The sequence below is a fragment of the Lontra canadensis genome, unplaced genomic scaffold (assembly GCF_010015895.1).
Source record: "Lontra canadensis isolate GAN:19392208 unplaced genomic scaffold, GSC_riverotter_1.0 scaffold106, whole genome shotgun sequence".
Taxonomy (NCBI): Eukaryota; Metazoa; Chordata; class Mammalia; order Carnivora; family Mustelidae; genus Lontra; species Lontra canadensis.
This window is the reverse complement of record NW_022631100.1, coordinates 1641084-1664213: the sequence shown is the minus strand read 5'-3', so window position 1 is coordinate 1664213 and position 23130 is coordinate 1641084. Positions and strand designations below refer to the sequence as shown.

The window sequence follows — 23130 nt, the reverse complement described above, 5'->3', positions numbered from 1 at the left end:
TAAGAAAAAAGAAGCAGAGGAGTGCTACAAATGGTTGTAAGTGTCTAAGTGTTTCAAATAAAGATGAAAAGGTCATTGTTATTGAGATGGACTGACTTACTCCATGGTGGTAACCACGAACTCTGTTTCTGTGAATAGGAATGATTCAGATCAAACACCATGGTAGAAATGTGCTATCAGATGGCCCCTGGGGTACGTCCATGTCATGAAAGGCTTTCTGCACCTCCAGTGTCCAACAGCTTTTTCCTTATAAAACAGGACCGGGGCGCCTGAGTGGCTCAGTCGGTTAAGTGTCTGCCTTGGGCTCAGATCGTGATCCCAGGCTCCCTGCTCAGTGGGGAGTCTGCTTCCCCCTCTCCCTCTGCCTCCCCTTCCTCCTATATGCACCTTCTCTCATTCTCAAATTTAAAAAAAAAATCTTTAAACAAAACCAACAAAACAGTGCCCAAGTAGTCTAACTGGATTTCCGCATACCACATGAAATTGTGTCTAGACCTCTTTTTCAAAAGGACTGTATCAGTCCTCCTAGTCCACACCCTCTGGGAAGCAGAAGCAAAGACCCCCCCATGGGGGATCGCACCACCTGAGGCTCCTGTTTCCCCTGCAAGGTTTCCTGGCCCCAGGTGTGGTCTCTGGCTATGGCAGTGGCCCAGGCCAGGAGCTTTTCTTCCCCACAGCCTCATTTTCCTTGCCAGTGGGGGAGGGGACTGTGCCACTCACAGCTATATTAACGACAGCAGTGCCAAGACATGGCTCTGTGAGTGACTCTGACTTGGTATTTTCTGAAAATCCACAACTGGCTAATTGTGGTTGACAAGCATCTCTCTGAGAACTAATCCTAGAAACTCTCCACTCCCCAGTATACACACTTTTAGTAGTCTCTAGAGGAAACCTGAGAGGAACAACATACCAACCCTTCCTTTATTGAGAAACTAACCTAGGTATCAATCTGATTTTTCACAACGTCCTTCTGTCTACTAACTAGAAATAAACAGTAAGTATTGCTTACTTTCTCCGATGTCAAAATCAGTTGTTTTGAAAAACGTTTTTGGTCATTTATAAGGTAGAATGTTAACTCAGCTCATTCTAGTGATTTACAATCTTTTAACTTCATTTTGTCATGAGGCTTGGTAAACCTCACTTTTTAGAAAGCGAAGTGTGTGTGTTTTTTTAAGAGAATCTTTTATTTCACAGACGGAACTGATCCAGGAAATGCAAATATGTTTCTCAAGGGAAGTTCTCTGAAATCCTGGTCCTGGGAAGGACAGATGAGAACCAGTCATCTGTCACCAGCACATGGTCACAGTGCTGTGTGACCATTAGGAACAGTGACTACCTTAGGGCCCCTTATACCTGGAATAGCACTTTAATTTCTGCTGCAAAAAAATGAGACAGGGTCAGTGTTATCTTGCCTTAAACGTTGGGACAATGCGGGCCTACAGCTTTACCAAAAATCAGGTTTTCTGACTTTGGAGTGCAGTGTGGCTATTTCGAGCTCAAGTGTCCATGAAAATTCCATGACCATGAAGACAACTGGATATCAGAACTTGTTTTCTGGAAAGGCTCTGATGAAAACTTTTGCACTGGATGTGAGTGTCTGAGGAAGCTCAATGTATTAACTTTTCTTTCTTTCTTTTTTTAAACGTAGTATACTTGAGTGTCTTGTAGTTTATAAATGTGAGAAAACGAGAACTCCTGAGGCCAAAGCTGCATTTTCAATGCAAAGGCCTGTTTATTACTATAATTTAAGCAACAGTGTTTTCAAAATTGAAATTCACTTAAATTAACCTAGTTAAATTAGGCTAGCTTAGTGTCGGGTTAACAAATACTTGAAGACCACCACACTGCCAAAACGGGGAACTTCAGTGGACTTTTTTTTTTTTTTTTTTTTAATTTATTTGACAGAGATCGCAAGTAGGCAGAGAGGCAGGCAGAGAGAGAGAAGGAAGCAGGCTCCCTGCTGAGCAGAGAGCCCAACGCGGGACTCAATCCTAGGACCCTGGGATCATGACCTGAGCCGAAGGCAGAGGCTTTAACCCACTGAGCCACCCAGGTGCTCCTTCAGTGGACTTCTTTAAACTCTCAAGCTCAAAGGAAGGAAACCAACTAACGAATAATATAACTTGGAGAAAATAAAGGTTTAGGATCCGCACCAGATTCGGAGTTAACTTAACGACAGGCACTTCGCAGGCCAGTTAACACCAGACTTGTGGGATGCGGGTGGTAGCCAGCGCTCAGGGCAAGAGTTTTCTGTCCCCGGCGCGCACATTACTGCGTACTTTCTGGCACCTCCGGCCAGGACCCCCGGCCCCCGGGCGCCCCGGCCCCCGCGCCACCGCTGTCCCCCGCTCCGGTCGCTGCACCGCCCCCCCCCCCCCCGCCCGCCGGCTCGCGGCCCAGGCCAGGTCCCGCCGCCTTCAGGACAAAGGAGCCCTGCGCTTATTGGGGCGCAGCCCGCGCGGGGGGCCGCAGACCCTCAGCACGGTTGGCAGAGCTCTGCCAGCGTCTTCGCAGGAAGCACCTGCGGCCCCGGACAGTTGGTCTGGACTGGTCACCGCGAGGATTGATTGTTTTCTTTGCAGCTTCTTATTATCTCCTTGGCCAGGCAGGCCCGCAGCTCGAAGTGCGCAGCGCCTCGCAGAGCCGGGCAGCGGCGCAGGGGCGGGGCGGGGGCGCGGCGTCTGGGCTGCCGCGATAAGGCGGGCGCGGGGCGGACCGTCCGGGTCCGCCCGGCTCCGCGCCCCGCCTCCTCCCCTTCTCCGCGGGCAGGCCGGGCGGGGCGGACGCGCCACGCGCACGACCAATCGGCGGCGCCGGGGACGATTCAAAAGGCCGGGGGGCCAATGGGAGACCGGGGTGGCCTCGCTGGGGGGCGGGGCGGGGGCGCGGCGAGGCGCGCGCTCGAGGGAGGGGGCGCGGGCTCGGGCGCGGGCGCGGGCGAGACGGGCGGCGGCGTGCGCGCGGAACCGACGCGGGGGCTGCTCGGCTACTGTCCCGGAGCCGTTCACGTCCCGCCGGAGCCCGGCGCAGGTGAGCGTCCCCGTGCCCGCCGCCCAGCGCGGCGCGGCGTCCGGGTGCGGGGGCAGGGGATGCGCGGCCCCGGCTTCCCCTGCAGGGGGTCGGCCCCGCCGCGGCGGAAGTGGAGCGGAGGTGGAAATCGCCGGCGCCTCCCTCCATTTTGGGCGAGCCGCGGCGGTGTCGGCCGGGAGGGCGGCGGTGGTGGGCCTGGGGCCCCTGGGTGCGGCCACGGCAGGGACGGGGACGCGCTGACGGGGATGGGAGACTGGGGGACGGGGGAGCCTGGGCGGGCGGGACTCGGGACTCGGGTCACGGGGACGGGGGATGCGCTGACGGGGACGGGGGCTTGGGGGGGTGACGGGGGGTACGGGTACGGGGTCTCGGGGGACGGGGGAGCCCTGCGGGCGGGACGGGGGACTGGGGCGGCGCTGATGGGGGATGTATTGACGAGGACGGGGGACACGGGGGAGCCCGGCGGTCTGGACGGGTACTCGGAGCGGCGCGGGGACGAGGGATGCGCTGACTGGGACGGGGGACGTGGGGACAGGGGATGCGCTGACGGGGACGGGGGACACGTGGGGACAAGGGAGCCGGGCGGGCAGGACGGGGGCTGGGGGAAGGCGCGGAGACGGGGGATGCACTGACGGGGGCGGAGACGCGGGGGACGTGGGGACTAGGGATGCGCTGATGGGGATAGGGAGCCCGGCGGGCGGGACGGGGACATGGGGGGTTGCGGGGACGAGGGATGCGTGGACGGGGACAGGGCGCGGCTGCCGTCCGCCTTCGCTGTCACCCGCTCCCGGACTCCCACGCTCTGAAAGCGGATAGTGAAGCGGGCTGTGCGCGCTCGATCCTGTGTTTTCTCCGTTTTAAGGCTTTTAAAAAAAGCCCTTGTGACACCGGCCCGCGGCCTCAAGCGGCATTTCTAAGACCTGAGCGCGGAGGGGCCTGGTCTGGCGCTCGGGCGGGGGCGCTCCGGACCGCCCCCCCCCACCGCGTCCGCGCTCACCTGTCGCACCTGCGGCGTCAACCCCGCGCCGCGTGCACGCGTGTGCGAGTGCCCGGCCTCCGTGGCAGTAGCTGTGGCAGAGAGACCGGCGTCGCAGGGCCAGAGAGGGCAGGTGTGGACAGAGCACCGGCCGCCCAGCTTGTTTCCGAGAGCTGTCAGGGGAGGAGGGGTAAGAGGGAGCCGCAAGGGAATGGACCTTACCTTGGCGTGTTCAGATTGCTTAGGGGGGTCGGGCGGTCTGCCCAGGCAGGCCTGGGCGGTGGGCAGGCCTGGGCGGTGGTGTCTCCTAGGTGTCCTACAGCCCGGGCAGGGGGCGGGGGGCAGGGGCAGGCATTTGCCTGGCTGGCCTTGGGCCCTGGGCCCTGGTGTGCAAGGGAAGCTGGTGTGCAACGGAAGCTGTCAGACTTCCTTTGAGCTTCCCTTTCTCAGCCGGATTTGGACTGGTTTGGGAAAGTGAGGGAAAGAGAACCGGACACCCTTGTAACCATGTGGTCTCCATGGGCAGAGGGCTGTGGGCTTGATAAATAGTAACAAGTCGCAGCTCAAATGTGTGAGGATTCTACGCTAACTGACAGGGAAGTTAGTAAGCGTGTGGCTTCACAGCAAAAAGCCTCTCAGTAAACAAGCTTTTCCTTTCCACTGGGCTGAAATGTCCCTTCTGAATGAAGCCTTTCCCGGTGGGTCTGGACCTCATGCATTGCGGCAGTGAGGCTGGGGTGTCCCATCTTGGTGGACTCACCCTGCAGAGGAGTCTGTTGGAAGGTGGCCGTGCTGTCACCAGGGTGGGAGGAGCTTGGGCAAAGTGGAGGTGCGCACAGTGTTGTGGTTTCATCTTCTGGAACATTTGTTGACACCACAGAGGTCTCCTAAGGAGAGGGCTGGCTTCCTCGGCCACCAGTGAAAACATCGCTGTGAGTTCCAAGTCTTAGTTTTTTTTTTTTTTTTTTTTTTAAATTAAGCTTAGCAACCTAACAGATATCCATAACATATCTTAATTTGTGTGACCCAAAATATTTAATTGGCTAACAGATGGCAATAAATAAAGGTTCAGAAAGGTACAGTGTGTGCTCCAGAGGCTTTTTAAGTCTCTGGAGAGTTGTTTCAAACTGGAATGGCGTCTTCGTGGACAAAGATACAGTTGTCTTCTCCCAACCCCGGCTGACCAGCCTCTGGACATCAGTACCAGTAACAGTGGTTTGATTTTAGGGGGTCCGGGGAGGTGGAGGGGCACAAGAGAAGAGAGAAGAAGTGCACATTTCCTTCCTCTTTCTTAGTATTGAGAGGCACTCGCACCTGAACGTTGAAACAGGCAAGGTTTGCCGTTGTCACCTTCCCTTTTGTCCCCCTCCTCCATGGCCCAAGGCGTCCACTGCCCCCTGCTTGCCAAGTGCCCCTGAGATGCCACCTCAGCCGGCTGTGACTTCAGCACTGAAGCTTCTGGCTCCTCTCCCCTGGTCCGAGCCCACACCCCCTCATTAGCCCGCGATGCTATCTCAGGCAGGCGCCGACCCAGAGCACCCTCTCCGCTCGCGTGTGCTGGACTGACACCCTCTAATCACTGGATAAGTGGCTGGGTTTGCTTTCATCTCCCAGCCTGGCTGCTATCTTTCTAAACAAGTGAAGTTTGTGAAGTATTTTCTCAGGCAATTAACAGTGGGGAAATGTGCTTATGAAAGGTTTCCCGCTGGAGGGGTGGGGTAACGCCGCTTCGCCCTTTCCTAACTCCGGAGAGCTGCTGGCGTGCCCATGCGGCCTGGTGCAATCGGGTCTTGACCGCACCCGGCTGAGCGGCAGGCTTCGGGGCCGGACCGGCTAGCGGGGCTGGCCAGCTGGCCGAAGGAGGAGATGGGGGAGCATTTCCCTCCTTAGATGAGGCCCCCAGCCTGCTGAGCTGCTGATGCAGAAGGAGGTGGGGCGGCACTCAGTTTTGTCCCAGGGCAGCGGGACTCTGCTGCTCAGTTGATGGGGAAAGAGTGCTGCCCGAGAGCTGGAAGTACCCAGCACCCAGCCCTCCTTGATAATTGAGGAAGGGTGGCCAGCAGGCCTCCCATAAGTGGTCATCCCCGCTGACTGCGTCTGGTTTCTTGGAGTGGTTGAAACGTGGCTCTGGGGCCATGTGGAAAGGAACGTGGGAACTGAGGGTGGATGCCGGCTGCGAGTGGGTGTGCGCCCACCCGTGTGTGGTCGGCAGATCTGCTGGAGTGTGTTTGGGATTTTAGCTGTAAGACTTGAAAACTTTATGAAAGCACCCCACATTTGCTATTCGTTATGAGTTTGAAATAATTTTTTCCTTGTTGGTGGCTTATAGTAATGTTAGTTATACCTCCTTGATTTTCCCAGATGGCTGGTTTCTTAGAATTTATTGTTTTTAATAGAGGTAATGTGTTAAAAATGAAACACTTTTTTTTTTTTAAAGATTTTATTTATTTGTTTGTGTGAGTGAGAGAGAGAGAACACAAACAGGGAGAGTAGCAGAGGGAGTGAGAACCAGACTCCCCACTGAGCAGGAAGTCCACTGTGGGGCTCGATCCCAGGACCCTGAGGTCATGACCTCAGTTGAAGGCAGATGTTTCACTGACTGAGCTACCCAAGCGCCCCCAAAATTAAATAAGGTTTTAAAGCCTTTGTAAGACTATATACAAATTTATTTATCTATCTATTTACAGTAAGCTCTGTGCCCAGTGTGGGGCTTGAACTCACAACCCAGAGATGAAGAGTCACAGGGCTCAGCAGGGTGCCCTGTGTGTGGATTTATAAATCAGGAAATGTGTCCTTTGTGACGTGCCTTGTTGAGTAGCAAGAAGTCTGGTCACTCGGGTGATAGCATTTTGCAGAGTGCAAACTGCTTGGTGCCTTTCTGTCCCGCTGCATGTTCGTGTCACCGGCAGGTGCCGCGGTGGCAAGAGCGCCCTGTGTAAAGTGACTCCAGGTGAAATACGCCCTAGCGGAAACAACAGCCTCACTCTGCCATTTCGTGCTGCCTGTTCTCATGTCCTTGGTACTTTGTTCTCCCCTTTGGAGTAAGGGCTCAGACATCCTCCCCTCCCCGCTGCTCCAGGAGCCTTTTCTGGTCCTAAAATCTCTGCCAGTTAAACACTTTGGAAAGATGTTTTTTAGTGTTCAGTCTGTGGAAGAAAGACACATGTGAGTGTGGATGTAGTGACTCCTTGTTTTTTCTTTTAAACCATTCAGGCTGATTTTTCAAAATGCCAAGTAGGAAATTTGCTGATGGCGAGGTGGTGAGAGGTCGGTGGCCTGGGAGTTCGCTTTACTATGAAGTTGAAATTCTGAGCCATGACAGCCAGTCCCAGCTCTACACCGTCAAGTACAAAGACGGCACTGAACTTGAGCTGAAGGAGAATGATATCAAGGTAAGTGCTCCGTTGCTTTGCCAGAGTCTGTTTCTAGATGGGGAGGTGACTGGTGGTGTGTTTTTAGCCGTACAGCGGTTAGGCCTGGCTCCAGGTGGAGGTACAGGGCCACACTTGGGCTTCAGGTTGGGGAGACACAAGTGCGTCGTGGTATCCTGGTCCCAGAAGCTCCTGCTTCCGTGATCGTGTCATGCCTTTGGTGAGGGAAGTTTGGTGGGTGGTGCTGGTGTGTGTGGGGTCTCAGGGAGGGCTTGCAGAGAGCACTGGGGGTGCTGAGGCCAAATAGGGAGAACTCACGGCTCTGGCCAGAGGCTTGGCCGGGGGGTGGGAGGTGGGTGCGGACACAGGTGGCCAAGTGTGCAGGGGGTGAGGGCCAGCCCAGGATTAACAGGAGCAAAACTGGAGAGATGTGGGCTTCATCGCGAGCACCGAGGATTTCATCAGAAGAGTGACAGTAATTAGATTTAGGTCTGGCCCAGGGCTTCTCAGCCTCTCTGGTGGGGGGGCCGGGCTTTAAATGATCTGCTCTGTGGTGTGGAAGTGCTTACGTGAAATACCATAGAAGTGACTTGCCGGACACTTGGAAGACAGATGTGCGGTAAAAACCCTGACTTTGCGGCACTAGATCCGACAGGTGTAAAATCACATTGTCGAAATGCTATGAAGACTTCTACACGTCTAGTCTCAATTTCGTTTTTGGTTGTAGATGTGAGAAACAGTTCTTGAACCCACAGCCTCTGAACCACAGTCTGAGTACTCTGGCCCGGGGTTGGCAAAGCTTTTGAACCAAAAGCCAAATAGTGATGGTTTTAGGCATTACGGGCCGTGTGGTTTCTTTAGTGCGAGAGCAGCTCACGTAGTCGGGACGTGAGGGGACATGGCTGTTTTCTGATGAAACTATTAATGGGCACTGGAGTGAGAATTTAAAGTATTTCCCACGGGTCACAAAGGTTCACGTTTCTTCTGTTTTTGTTTGGCATCATTTACAAACAGTAAAGCCATTCCTAGCTGCTGGGCCACACAGAGTCAGGTGGGAGAGAGGAGGGCAGAAGGAGGTGTTGCTGAGTCGCCCAGCCGCGGCCCCGCTTTCCAGATCCTCCCGGGTGGCTATTGCGAGTGCCCCTGGGGGCTAGGGTTCGTGGTGCTGGGTGCGGTTCACTTGTCCCCTTGTCTCAGTTTGACTCAGTGTCAGGGGCTGCTGCTCTTGAAGGTGCCGTCGGCAGAGCGCACAGGTAGTTGGCTTGCACACATCCATCCCGCTCAGGACCTTCTGAGAAAGGCCTTGCGTGTCCCGTGGGAGGTAGGCCACTACAGCAGCGTCTGGCTGGCCTGGTCCAGTGGGCTCTCGGCTGCCCTGAGGCCCCGGGGTGATCGCGGAGTTGATGGTACTAGGCATGCTTTGCACCCTCTTCTCCTTCAGGTCTGTCTTGTGCTAAAGCTCTGTGCCTTCTCATCCCTCTCTAGCCTTTAACTTCCTTTCGACAAAGGAAAAGTGGCTCAACTTCCAGTTCTCCCTCCAGACGCCGAGGGAGTAGGTCAAGGTCGCGCTCCCGATCCCCCGGTCGACCACCGAGGAGTTCCCGTCGATCCGCCTCTGCTTCACACCAGGCTGACATAAAGGAGATGAGGAAGGAAGTCCTGGAAGTGAAGCTGACTCCGCTGGTGCTGGTGCGTGTAGTCGGGCCCGCGGGAGGCCTGCACCCGTGTCCGGGGTTCGGTCCCAAACTGTCTTCCCTTCGTGTGCGTGCTTACTCAGGCCGCAGTGAGTCGTGCCGACGGGGCAGGGACGCGTGGCATCTAAGGTGATGACTGTGGAAGAGTGCGTGACCCGCTGGAAGAACGGGAAGTACAGTACTTGTGAACACCAGTGCAAGAGAGTGCTCTGTTACAGGAGTGCGGTTTAGTATCGGGACTTTAAAAAAAGCAGGGTTTAAATTTGACGTAGATGTAGATTGTAGGTTGAACTGAAAAAGTGCTTGTGTAAAATAAGGAAACCGTGTTTTACAAAAACATGTCCTTGGTCTTGGCATCATTACTGGGCATCATAATTTTAACGGAATTGCTTTCTGAGCTGAAGCTCGGAAAGGTCGGTGTGCAGGAGCTACGGGCCCACGCACGAGGATGTCTCAGATGGTAGGCCAAATGGAAATGATTTTGAAGGAAAAGACTGAATAAAGATGATCTTTTATTCTCTTCACTTACTATTATCTCTTTTCTGGGTAAAATGCACACAGATTTTTAATAACCCTAAGAAACTGGATTTAGGTACACAGTTTTATAGTCAGATTTTTAAATTTTAAAACATTAAGAATAACCTGAGTTATATTTTCGTACATCGTTTGCTGTATAGAGTCGTTTGGCTGTGCGTGAATCATATGGACGTGATGTGATTGTCAGCATCAGCTCCCTTATTGATCGGCATTTCGCTTTTCCTTGGCATTTTCACTGTTGTAAACAACTACTCTTATACAGCATCTGAGGTTTCACAAACGTCGGTGTTTAGGTGCGGAATTCCAGGTCAGATGGTGGAGCGGATCTGAGGCTTTGCTGCGTGTGGCTGAATTGTCTCAAGGTTTCTCCCAGCAGCCCCAGTGTGTGAATGCCCGTTTTCTCATCTGGAGAATGCTAGTGGTGACTTTTTGGGTCAGTTTGATTGCCATATACTGTCAGCTCGCCCCTTTCCCTTGCTTTTGAGGATTACTGGGGAGCTTGAATCTTCTGCCGGTTAACGGTGCTCAGGGCCCGCCAGGGGACACATGTTAAGGAACAGATGCTGCGTGCTCCTTTCTGTCACTTTTTCATTTTTAGCATTTAGTGCCCCCTCGTGTTTACAATGTGACTTTCTTACAGCCCTGGTGACCCAAGAGCCACAGACTGGCTGTGCTCCTTGCCAGCAGAGCCCTGGACCACTTCCCCAGTTTGGTCCGGTGATGCATTCCCTCTGCTGCCTAAAGGGGAGGCAGGTTTGAGGAGAGGGACACAGGCAGTGGGAGCTTGGGGCTCTGTAGAAACCAGGCAGCGGGGGGCGGTCTGCAGGTTGCTGGTGACCCTCCCGGAGTACCCACCATGTCTTAGTTTCCCCTTGGTGGCTATTTGGGGGCAGTGAATGTGGGTGCGCCCCACCCCGCCCAAGCACTCAGGGAACTGATTGACCAGTTTTTACTTTATCTAACTCATAGTGAATATTAGAGTGTCTGCCATTGGACAATGACACTGTAACAGTCTATGTTTAAAAGATGAAAGATCTCACATAGAGAGCTATACTGTAAAATCCAATCCTTTCCGACTGGGAAATTCTCATCAATTTTATTCCTTTTCCTTTTTAACAAAAGTATGTTGAAATCTTTTAGAATCGAAGCTGTGAGAATCTTTGGTTTATTTTATTGTTTGATTTCATAATAGCAAATTTTTGTCACAATGGTCTCTTTAATAAGGTACGATTCTTATGTTTATAACGGTTTGTGTTCACCTTAGAAGCCATTTGGGAACAGCCTCAGCAGATACAACGGGGAGCCTGAGCACACAGAGAGGGACGGCCTGCCCCCCAGAAACACTGAGGTACGTCCTTCTCATCTCTGGCACTTGATCTCTTCGTAAATGTGACTTTCTCTCGAGAGTCACACTGTATACCATAATCTTACAATCTCTTCTAAAATTCTGTCCTTAAATAAATTAGGACTGAATGTCATTTAACAGATTTCTTCTTGTTAGTGAGCGGCTATATTAAGATGCTGAGTCAGTTAATGGGGTAACATTAATGATAATTATTGACTGTAAACATTTCCTATTTTCTATTTTCTAATTAGGAAAAATTCCATTTGTCGGAAGAAAGTCATTACATATCTACACAGTATAGCCTTCGGCCAAGAAGAGAAGAGATCAAATTAAAAGACATAGATTCTAAGGAAGAAAACATTGTTGCAACAAAAGGATCTACATTATGGAAAACTTCTGAAGAGCCGGCCACGCAGGCCAAGGCCCTGGAGTTCGGTGGAGTCCCTGGTAGGCGGCTGCTCTGGCTTAGCACGGGGAGGGTGGTGACGGTGGCCGGGGCGGTGGCAGTGGCAGTGAGCTCTGTGGGGTGGTGCGGGGGAGGGAGGGCCTCCTTCTGCAGGAGTGTGAGCCCCGTGGGATCCTGGGGAGGAGCCCTCCAGGCAGAAGGCATAGCAGGTGCAAAGGGCTGCAGTGGGAGCATTTTTGACGATTGTCCTAGAGTGGAGAGGGTGCCCATGTGGCTGTACTTAAAGCTTCAGGCAACCTGCTTGTGGTTTTGAACAAAGAAATGCAGCAGGTAAAGGGAAGGCTGGTGTGGGAAGGGTAGGCGGAGGACAACGGAGTCCAAGCACAGCGGTGGCCGCGGGCAGGGGTGGGTGCCTGAGCTGCCCGGCAGGGCCACGAGCACCCAGGGTCTCAGGTGTTCTAGCGCTCAGTGTTTTGAAGTAGGTCATAATTTGAAAATGATGCCATTTCATGTAAAAGAAACCACTCGGGACCCACAGGTTCAGAGTCCTGCCTGGCTTTGTGGCCGGGAGGATCGTAGCTGTAACTGGGCTGGCTGGGCTGCGAGCGACGGTGTCCTCCCCGTCACCGTGTTTGCGTGTGCTCTGTGCATGGGGCACTGGCCCAGTTCTGAAGCTTGGGGACAGGATGTTTGCTAGCTTTTCTATGAGGAGGTTCATGAATTTTAGATGTTCCAATGGCTGGGTTGCTGGCATCTCGCCCTGTCTGCTCCCGTGTGGCAGGACTTGAAATGCCATGAAGCCTGGTCTGTGAGGGGGACCGTTGTCCCCGCTGGTCTCTGTGCCTGCGGGCGCTTGCCCCCCGGGCACCATAGGGGTGAGGCGTTGCTGATGATTCCTTAGCAGGGTCAGACGCTTAGCTGGCCTTTGGTTCTGCCTCAGAAAAGTGAAAGCACTGGATCGACTGGACTGAAATTGGAACCTCAAATGGTCCCCGGTGTTTGCAGGTGCGTTTCTCATCATGCTCGGCTTGCCTGCCTTCCTCTTCCTGTTGCTGCTCATGTGCAAACAGAAGGAGCCCCGTCTTCTGAATTTCCCACCTCCGTTGCCAGCTTTGTCTGATCTGTGGGAAACCAGAGTGTTCGGGGTCTATCTGCTCTGGTTTTTTCTTCAGGCTCTGTTCTACCTCCTGCCGATCGGGAAGGTAAGTTCCCGCTGGGAGGGCACACTGCTGTGGTTCCCCTCCCCCCACCTCAGGCATCTTTAGGGTAAAGCTCTACAGTGTAGACACACATTCAGATTAGCTGAGGTAAGCCACCTTTAAACTAGGTAATGTTGAATAAGAAAAGCAATTTCCGCGGTTACGGATTTGATAGATCTGCACGTATGTGTCTGTTCTTGCGCGTTTACAGGCTAGAGCCGCGTGTGGTGGTTATTAGATAAGGACCCTACAGGGGGCGCTGGAAATCCGCATGTGGGATTCTGCTGCCACCCCCGTGGCCCCCAGGCCTGGGTCCCCTGTCCGAGCCAACGAGGGGGAGGAGTCCGGCCCCAGACTGACACTATGTCGTTGTCTCCTACACGAGGCAGCATTGCTGAGCGTCATTTTGGGGAGTAGGATGTGGCTGCCCTCGGGCGGGCGGACGTTATTTAAACTCAGCCCGAGGGAGGTGTGTGTGTTTCCTGAGTGCATGTGCGGGCTGCTCCCTAGCTCTTGGTCATGGACGGTTCATGGAACGGCTGAGAGGATGTGTGTGTGTGTGTGGACCAAGACCACGTAAGTCTGTGGGATGAGTCTGCATGTGGCGTGGGGCAGGGGGGCAGGGTAGCCGGGCTTGGAGTGGGCGGCTGCAGACAAGGACCTCAGCCGTGGGACAATGGGCTTATGCTGTGTCCCTGCAGCTGCGGCAGCTGCCTTCCAAGCGCGTGGCCAACCAGTGCTCGCGGGCCGGGGCCAGGGGTCCAGCAGCCCGGGCCGAGCAGTTTCCCCAAGATGTCTTGGAACCCAGCCCCGCAGGGTTCCCCACATGACGTGCCACTGATATGTCTGCCACCTGTCACTGTCTATGCTGCTGAAAGGTGGTGAAATTTAGGATTTAGATGTTGGGAGAGTGTTGTGCTTTTTAAAGCTTCAAATTTAAAAAAACTTTTTTTTCTTTTCAGGTTGTGGAAGGAATGCCTCTTACTGATGGAAGAAGACTCAAGTATAGATTGAATGGTTATTTGTTTTTCAAAGATTTTATTTATTTATTTGATAGACAGAGATCACAAGCAGGCAGAGAGGCAGACAGAGAGAGGGGGGGACGCAGGCTTCCTGCTGAGCAGAGAGCCCTATGTGGGGCTCGATCCCAGGACCCTGAGATCATGACCTGAGCTGAAGGCAGAGGCTTAACCCACTGAGCCACCTGGGTGCTCCTGATTTTATTTTTTTAACACTCAGATCTGATGCTCGCTCAGAGCCTGTGGGTACTGCGCTCCTGCATGTGTCCATGTTGCTGGCTGCCCCGGGACTCACGCTGACCTGTGGGCTCCACGTGCCATGTGTGGGGATGGCCCCTGGGGTGCTCCTGCCGCCACCCAGTTTGCTTTTCCTGCTAATACTTACCACTGAGTAAAGCGATCACCCTAGTCTGTGTACTTTATCCTCTGGGGTTACTGCCTGGCCCAGGAGGTCCCATCCTGTGTGGCCTTCCTGGCTGCTCCTGCCCCGAGAGCCAGCCTCTCTTTGCCACAGCCACTGGCCTCTGCACATCCCTCGGCTGCGTTCGCAGGGCTCCTGCCTGGAACATGGTCCTCTCCTCCCCATGAGCGTCCCACGGCCGCTGTTTTAGCCCTGTCACGGCACTGCTCCAAGAGGCCCCTGGGTCCCTTTCCCTCCTTTTTTATATTTTACCTTTTCATTAGTATTTTTAAAAGACTTTATTTGAGAGAGAGCTAGAGTGAGAGTACGCGAGCAGGGGAGGAGCAACAGGCAGAGGGAGAAGCAGACTCCCTGCTGAGCAAGGGGCTCGGTCCCAGGACCCTGAGATCATGACCTGAGCTGAAGGTAGCCACAGTCAATTGAGCCACTCAGGAATCCCCCCTTCTCAGCTTTTTAATAGTGAATTTCTGTGCACTTTTCAGCTTTCTCTTAAAAGCACATAATGACTGTTGATAATGCACAAGGAGACCTTAAGTGTGTTCCAGCAGGTGGAAAGCTGGGCGAGCGCACGGCTCTGCCAGGAGGTTCCCTGCCTCGGGCTGAGCCCGGGCCTCGCTAACGTGTCTGTGTTGCCCCGTGTGCAGGGTTCTATGCTTTCCTGCTGACCGCCGCGGCCGTTGGGGCGGCCGTGTTCTGGGGCCTGGAGCTGCTCTACGTCTACGACCATTTCCTGCAGCTGGCGCTGGCTGCCTTCGCCTTCACCGTGGGCCTCAGCGCCTACCTGGCCGTACGGGCTGCGGGTGCCCCCCTGGCTGCCCTGGCCCCTGGCAGCTCTGGTGAGCAGCGCACCCCCAGGGGGAGGAAGGGAGAATGGCATGGAGTCAATTCGGAAAGGAGAATACATTTAAAGGGAAAAAATATATTCAGTATTTTCCTCCTATGCTCCTAGTCGATTCTCCTCCTTTTTCAGTCACTCGATGACAAGACCTTTTGTTGTCATGACTTATGTCTAGTCCCCAGTGTTTTAGTCATCTCAGCATCACAAGTTAGGATTTTCTTCTTTGGTCTCAAGTAGTTCAGTATCCTCAAAGAGAGCAAGCCAAGTCACAGAGATCACAAATAGGTTGACTCTTGACCTAAAGTGTTCAAACATTTTAAAATACGAAGTTGCTTATTTTAGAAAACTGTGAGTCTACATTTTAAAAAAGCTCTGGTTCCTTAAACTCAGGAGTTCTGGCCCTCGAGGCCTCGCTGCTTCCAGTCAGGTCCTCACGCCCCGTCCTCACTGGTGTGCACACCTGCCCGCCCACTACCTGCTGGACCCCCAAGTGGCTGGACTAGGGCCCTGGGGGTAGCGGCCGTGCTCGCCATAAACCTCCCAGTGGCTGTACTGTTTGTGTAAGAACTTTTCCCTTCCAGGAAACGCCGTCTATGATTTCTTCATTGGCCGTGAGCTTAATCCTCGGATTGGTACTTTTGATCTCAAATACTTCTGTGAATTGCGTCCCGGACTGATCGGATGGGTATGTCCTCTTCCTCTCATTAAATTTCAGTCCAGGAGTACACATTAATCTCGCATTTAGAAAAAAACTGTAGATCATTTCGAGGAAGCTGTGGGTTTTTAGGAATAATTATAGTTGCTTTTAGGAGCAATTACAGATTTCTACAAATCTGTATTTGAAGTTTTTTTTCCCTGCAAATAGAGTCCATGTGGTTAAGATGCCCTTGTTACAGGTGTGAAGCATTAAGGGTTTATTTTGATTCTGTCAGTGTATTTATTAGGAACGTGATAGTCTAGGCAAATTTCATGTAAGGAAAAAATGTATTCTTGTCCTCTTCAAAAAGAAAATGAATTTTGACCTAATTTTAGACCTGTGGGGGAGTTGCAGAAATGGAGTCAGGATTCCCTTCTGTTCCCTGCTTGTCCCCCGCATGAACATGAGGCACAAGCACATAGCCTCGAGGCCTGGGGGTAACCATTGTTCGGTATTCTCAGCTGAATCCACAGACCTGTTGGGTTTCCCTTCTTTTTCCACTGTTGGCCTTCTCTGTCCTGGGACCCTTGCCAGATAGGCCTCCAATGCATGTGGTTGTGATTTGGCTTTGTCTCTTGGAGTTTTTCCCCGGCTCATGGGACCTTGCCCCTTGCAGCGTGCCGGTCACATACTGTGTAGAGGGCCTGCCGTCTTCTCCTGATTGGAGATGCGTTTTTGATAAGAGCACCATGGAGGTGACCCTGTGTCCTGCCAGGGGAGTCCCACCTCGGTGTGTGGTGTTGGTGTCTCGGCCCCGCAGGTCACTCTGTGGTCATTGGCGACTGTGGCTCTCTCGGCAGTGAGGCGACCGTCTCCCCCGGTGGCAGCCAGGGGTCTGGGGAGGCACTCAGAGCCGGTACTTGCCCTTCTTTCAGGTGGTTGTGAACTTGGTGATGCTTTTGGCGGAGATGAAGGTACAGAATCAAGCCACTCCGTCCTTGGCGATGATTTTGGTGAACAGTTTCCAGCTCTTGTACGTGGTGGATGCTCTCTGGAACGAGGTAATTATGTTCAGAGCAGAGGCCTCGGGAGTCAGGTGGGCGGCTTGCCTGAGCTCTCGGGGCCTCCGCCTCCCTCATGCACCCCTCGGCACCCTACTGCGGAGAGCGGCTTTAGCCTGCACCCCTCCACACCCTCCCAGGCCAGCGCGGAGCCTGGAGCGGACACGGTGAGTGCTAACGCCCAGTACGCGGGCACTTGCTGGTGCCGCTGTGTCTCGGCTGCTCCTGGGTGTGACAGATTCAAGATCTGCAAGTGTGACGGATTCCTCAGTAACTCTCAGTTTCTTAACTACTGTGTCAAATGAAAGAGGATAGATTATCACTGAATTAGGATAGTGCTTTTCGGATTGTCAAGAGGCAGTTAGTTCTTCCATACAGGGTGATGGAAGTTTTATGGTTGTGTTTCAAAATGTGCAAAATACTAGCTCTGGCCCGAGGGATAAGAAGTCAGAAGTCCTGATGATGGAGGAAACCGGTTTAAGTCCAGCCGCCTAACCCGTGGCTTCCCTCATGCTGAGCAGCAGTCAGTGTTTTCTGCCCCTTGAAGACTCTTTGTCTTAGCTGAACAGATTGGCCTTGAAGTTGATGTTTGACCCCTGTGTTACCGGTTTCCTAGTGTCTTTGTAATCTGTGTTTCCAGATCTCAAGTTGAGTTTTCTCTCAGTTTTAAAAATAGAATGGGCAGCTGACGTCCTTTTGTCCTGAAGCGGGTTTGCGTCCCAGTCTGTTGGCATCTGGAGTCTGGGCTGGCTCCTGTGGGCCGTGGGGTCGGGTGGCCAGGCTGGCCGCTGGGAGCATGATCACGGCGACTCGGCAGGCCCGCTGTTTGTCTTCCAGTGATCTGCCTTCTCTCCGGGAACAGTAGGGCCTTCGGAGGCCATGAAGCCTCAGCTGCTGGCCCAGTGCCTCGGGGAGCTCCCGCGGCCTCCTGCAGCCTCCCGCGGTCTGCATCTCCACCTGGGGCGACGTGCTGTAGAAGAAAACCTAGAAGTGCCCTTGGTCAGGCGGGCGTAGCCTCCCACTGTCAGGTGGCAAGTGGCCCCTTGGAGGCCTGAACTGGACGAGGCTTCCCTGTTGCTTCATTGTCTCAGAGGCTTTTTTTTCCAACCCGCTTTCTGGTAGCTTGTCAGTGATTGGGGCTTTCTGACTCGCAGTGCTGGTCCCGTTGATGTGGCTGGGGGTTCTCAGGTTCTGGACATTGGGCCACATGGTGTCTGTTGTCAACTCTGGGATGGGACACAGGGATGAGGTTGGGCGGGGCCGTCCCCATGCCTCGTGGGCACCGCAGCCTTCTGGAAGAACGGACCTCTGTGTAGGCTGCCTTTAGCCTCTGGCTGCGGCCAGGTGCCCGGCGGGGGTTGCCTCACCAGGTCGGGTGACTGGAAGGAACTGAGAAATGTGATGAAACACAGGCGAGTGTTCCCTGACATCTCTGCGGGACTCCTGGGGTCCCCTTGTGCCCGCTCCCTGTGGCACTTGTGCCCCCACCACCCTGTGGTCAGCGGTGCACGTCCCGGAATCACCTGGCACGTGCAGGAACTTGCTGACCCCCATTCTTGTGTCCCATGGTCTTTCTGTGGAAAACGGTCTTTGGAGTGACTGCTTTGTTTCTTTAACCTGGGCCATCGGTCCCTCCCCAGGGCGCACACTTGCCGCCTGTCCTCTGTCAATAGGGATTCCTTCGGGGAATCCCAGGGCCTCCTGAGTTTTGGCCCCACTGGCGTCTCCCATCGGAGTCCAGCCTGCACAACCAGGCCCACGCCAACCAGGCCCATAGAGGGCGTGTCTGCTCACGGAGGAGGTCAGGCGGCCCGTGTGGAGGGTGGACAGGAAAAGCCAGATGCGATCGCAAGGTAGATGGGTACACGTGGAATGGACGCAAAGGCTGTTGGTGATGTTATTCTTCCGCAAACAATGGGAACACATACTGCGGAGCAGGCGCGCAGTATGCTGGGGACAAGGTGACCACTCGATGTCCCGTCTGTCCTCCTCTGGCCTGCTGCGGAGAGTGGCTTTAGCCTGCATGCAGGTGCAGCGTCGAGAAGCACCTGGTCTGGTCGGGGAGGGGGGAGCAGGAAGGTGGCTTAGGAGGCTTGGGGGTGGTGGCCGGGGCAGGGGGACATAGGCTGAGGTCGGAGGAGGCTGCTCCGAGCAGAGGCAGGAGCACCTGAGGCCTTTCCGAGATGCGTTATTTCCACATCGCGGAGTGAGTGGGTCGGGTGACCCGAGATGGAGACGGTGGAGTGACCAGGTGGGGGACATGTGCCCCGGAACCAGGCCCCCCTCCCCTGCTCCTTAAAACCCTTCTGGTTGATGTGCCCTCCCCTAGTGCTGTATGAATTTGACTAGGAACCAGTACTTGGTATACCTGAAACATAGAAACTTTCATCCCCCAAAGGGCATTAAAAATGGCTTTTCCCGCTTTGCTCGCAGGAAGCATTGTTGACAACCATGGACATCACCCATGACGGGTTTGGATTCATGCTGGCTTTTGGAGACTTAGTGTGGGTTCCCTTCATCTATAGCTTGCAAGCCTTTTATCTCGTCAACCATCCCAACGAAGTGTCCTGGCCCATGGCCTCTCTGATTATTGCTCTGAAACGTGAGTACTGAGTGAGTCTGTGCGGGTTAAAGATCGTGTGCCGAGTCTCTGTGCTCCGACAGCTCCGCATCCCAATGCGCCCTCTTCAACGGGTGTAATGAGCTCAGGTGGGAAGTAGTTCGTGATGCCTGTAAAGAAGATCCTTTTTTTTTTTTTTTTAATTTTCTTTATTTATTTGACAGAGATCACAAGTAGGCAGAGAGGCAGGCAGAGCGAGAGGGGAAGGCAGGCTCCCTGCTGAGCAGAGAGCCCCGTGTGGGGCTCGATCCTAGGACCCTGAGATCATGACCTGAGGGAAGGCAGAGACTTAAGCCACTGAGCCACCCAGATGCCCTTGTAAAGAAGATTCTTGCGCCCGTAGAGAGCATGGATGCTTCCTTTTCTGGTGGTTTTGCTTTTGCAGGCCTGCTTTGTCTGGTGGGCACCTTGGAATGCAGGAAGGTTGGTCCTGGTGTGCTAGGCCGGCCTGCTGTCAGACACTGTGAGGCCTGGTGCACTAGCAGGGACCTACAGCCCAAGGAAGGTCACGGTGAAGGCAGAGCAGACTCGCTCTGGGGAACATCAGTGTAGGGCTCCCTGGAGGGTAGGGTGTTTGCTCTCACGTGTGAGCGGGTGGGGAAGCGTGGGGAGGGGCGGGGTGCAGCTCAGCGGGAGACAAGGAGCATCGCCAGCGATGTGGACGCGAGTCAGGGTGGCTCTTCCTCTAGGCCACTGTGTGGTAAAGGCCCGCACCCGAGGTGGGGTAGGAACAGCAGCACGAGCGTCAAATAGAGCGAGTTTTACTCCGCTAAGTAGTGTCCGTGGCAGAAGAGGAGATTCCTGGCGTTGGTTGCATTTCATCGCTGGTTTGGTGACCCATGCTTGCCAGGCCCGGGTGTTGCTCAGGACGGCGAGTGCCTCGTTTCTGGGTGGGTTCCAGGTGTCCTGCACTGGCCGGAGGCTGGACGGTATGGTGAACAGGCTGGGATATGTCAAGGCCCATTAGACCTTTGAAGCCCGAAATAGAGCCGGCAGCTTGTAGGCTGGCAGCGGACTTGGCGGTGTCCGCACAGGCCATCCTGGTCCCGCTCTGAGCTGTGCTTTGATTCCGAGTCCCCGGGCGTCCGTGTTCCAGCTTTGCAGGTGCTGGGCTTCAGGGGCTGCACCCTGTGTTCTGGATTCTGCCGACACCAGCCTTGATGGGATTATTACAGGCGGGGCTGTATTTGGTTTCATTGGTGATGTAACTGTGTGGGCTGGTTTTGCATCCCCCTTGTGGGTGGTGAAATTTCAGGATTGTTATTTTCTTTTGACATTCTGAGATTGAGTTCAAAACCTCTCAAAGTATTCCATCCTTTGGAAACTTCCTCAGAGCAAAGAAATCATTTCTAGGTGAAGTTACAAATGTTTTTAAGTATTTGATTATATTGATCTAAATTGTTAACATGAAAATTTTAAAAAATTACAGTTTGTGGATATGTAATCTTCCGATGTGCAAATTCTCAGAAAAATGCATTCCGGAAAAATCCCAGTGACCCAAAGCTTGCACGTAAGTATCGGTTTATATTTATATCTTCCTCGCATAAAGATTTTGCGTCTCTATTGGTGTAGAGATCATTATAAATGTATTTTTATTTTCACCTAGATCTAAAAACCATCCATACTTCAACCGGAAAAAATCTTCTAGTTTCCGGATGGTGGGGCTTCGTTCGTCACCCCAATTACTTGGGTGATCTCATCATGGCCCTGGCGTGGTCCCTCCCCTGTGGTGAGCACTGCATAGGGGCGCCATGTGTGCCGTGTTGGGGGGTAGGGGTTAGGGGCAGTTGGGGGGTCACAGGGGGCCTGTGACTCCCCTGGTAGGAAGCCACACCCACACTAGCCGCTACACCTGATCACTTAGGGGAGTGAAGTTAACATTGACACGAGGACCCAGTGAGGACCAGGAGAGGACGGGCGTGTGAGAAGGCGTGGCTGGCCCTGCGCCCTGGAGAGCCTGTCATGCAGATGCCGTCTTCTGCCACGTGTTGGGGGTGGGGGGCTTCCCCAGCATGGGGGAAAAGGGAGCAATCCCACGGTCCACTTGGGAAGACTGGGGGGACAAACAGGGAAGCTACCTCACGCGTCTGTTGCGCTCCGCAGGTTTTAAGCACATTCTGCCCTATTTCTACGTGATCTACTTTGCTGTGCTGCTGGTGCACCGCGAGGCCCGTGACGAGCGCCACTGCCGGAGGAAGTACGGCCTGGCCTGGGAGAAGTACCGCCGCCATGTGCCCTACCGCATCATCCCCTACATCTACTAGACACGCGCTGCTGCCCGCCCTGCCGCCGCGCCTCCGCTGGTCCTCACTCTCCTGCTCCAGTCGGGACTATGGAGCCAAGGGGTCTTTTAACCTCCCCAGGTTTATCGTTACTAAATCACAGTCGTGAACAGAAGGAAACAGGCGAAGGTGTTAGAATTAGCTTTCTAGTGGGAAATGCTCCATTTTTAAAAGTCTTCTCAATGCACTGAAAAGGATACACAGGTGTCTATGGGTTTTGAGGACTTTTCAAATTGTGATGGTTTTGTCAGTGGTATTTCTTTCTTACATGAAACCAACTGTGACCCTCGAAGCACTTGTGTTTTGTTTTATTCAGAGAAGAGGATTTTCATCCATTTCCTTTTCCTAGTTAAGTGATTTGAGTGTGGACCCCGGTCCTGCATGAACTGCTCTCTGGGGAGAGGTGGGGCGAGGTGGGCAGGAGCCGCTGGCTTGCCCTCAGCTTCTAGAGCTGCGTTGGAAGGTGTAAATACCCAGCTCTCGTGTAATATATGGGGACCTCGGATTTTTCTGTACAGTATTTTGAATGTGAAATAGGACTAAGTATCTTTTTAACAAAAACATTTGCAGTATTTTAAATTAAGTTTTATAAAAATACATGTCGATTAAAAATGGCAAAGCAATAGAATTCATTTAACGCTGTATAAAGATGCTGTTAAAACATAGGAAGGTTATTTTTCTTAATCCAAAGTTTGTGAATTTGGCTTTGCTACCTCAACCGCAGCCGTTCGTTTGCCTTTATAAACTGTTGCCCATAGAAAAAAATAGGATATATATTTTTGCAGTAACATCACTATTTAAACATTTTTACACAGATTGGTGTTTGAAAACCTGCCATTTCAGGCTGATATTTTTGTATGTTTTTTTGACTTTTTGAAATAAAACTGTGGTTTTGCTACTGCTGATGTCATGCTGTTCAGACTATATTTTATACCATCCCTAGAGCTGCAGGACGCTGCTCCCTGGAAAGGAGGGTGGCGTTCATCGAAGAACAAGAGTTCAAAATCCTTTAGTTTAATACTTGTGTGTAGGGCGGCTAGCTGTAGCTGTTGAGTTCTAGTTGTTAGGGTCTCATTATTGTCTTAAAATGGAACAGTAGCAAACTCGCTAAAATTTTTGTGTTCAAAGTTAAATTGTTCTCAGTATCTTAAATATAGGGGAATTTAATATGTGTGTGTTTGGGTTTTTAAGGATGCGTTTTACATGTGAGATACGTGGGTGTGCGTGTCCCTTCTGTGCGGCCTCTGGGCGGTGTGGGGCTGGCTCAGTCAGGGTGGTCCCCAAGACAGTTTGCTCTTGAAGCCTTGTTTTGGGGGAGTTGCCCGTGTTTTTTCGCACTGACGTAAGCAGGCAGTTTTTGGATTCTGCTTTTCTCCTGGCGTCGGAATGAGCGTTCCCGTGTGTTCTGTGCTCGTTTGACCGAGGGAGCTGGGGGCAGGAAGGAGCACGTTTCATTCTTTCTCCAGTAAGGAGAAGAGAGCCTCTGCCAGCAGAGTGTGGCCTTTCCGGATTTCAGCTACGATTTATTGTTCATTTTGGTTTTGACACATTTGACAAATTTCATGATGAAGTTTTAAGTTGGAAATAAAGTTGGAAATAAAAAAGATGTTGTCCTTTGCACTCGAGAGCCTCTCTTCCCTGCCTGTGACTCTGGGGTCGTTGGTGCTAACACAGGAGCCCCGAGGGGACCACCG

The 23130-nt window shown here is 53.2% G+C and overlaps 1 protein-coding gene across 2 annotated transcripts; it reads left to right on the top strand.

Annotated features, from left to right (window-relative positions):
* The first annotated feature begins 2966 nt into the window (after positions 1-2966).
* Positions 2967-21688, top strand: LBR (lamin B receptor). 2 transcript variants are annotated; one of them, XM_032838733.1, is made up of 14 exons: positions 2967-3030; positions 7220-7398; positions 8863-9066; positions 10873-10956; positions 11205-11400; positions 12365-12561; positions 13521-13575; positions 14643-14834; positions 15418-15521; positions 16409-16534; positions 18968-19136; positions 20584-20664; positions 20761-20883; positions 21258-21688. In XM_032838733.1, exons 2-14 carry the CDS (start codon positions 7234-7236, stop codon positions 21416-21418), a joined length of 1857 nt encoding a protein of 618 aa, XP_032694624.1. In that variant the 5' UTR covers positions 2967-3030; positions 7220-7233; the 3' UTR covers positions 21419-21688. The 2 variants fall into 2 exon arrangements, with proteins under 2 accessions (XP_032694624.1, XP_032694625.1); XM_032838734.1 differs by lacking the exon at positions 14643-14834.
* Positions 21689-23130: the final 1442 nt, after the last annotated feature.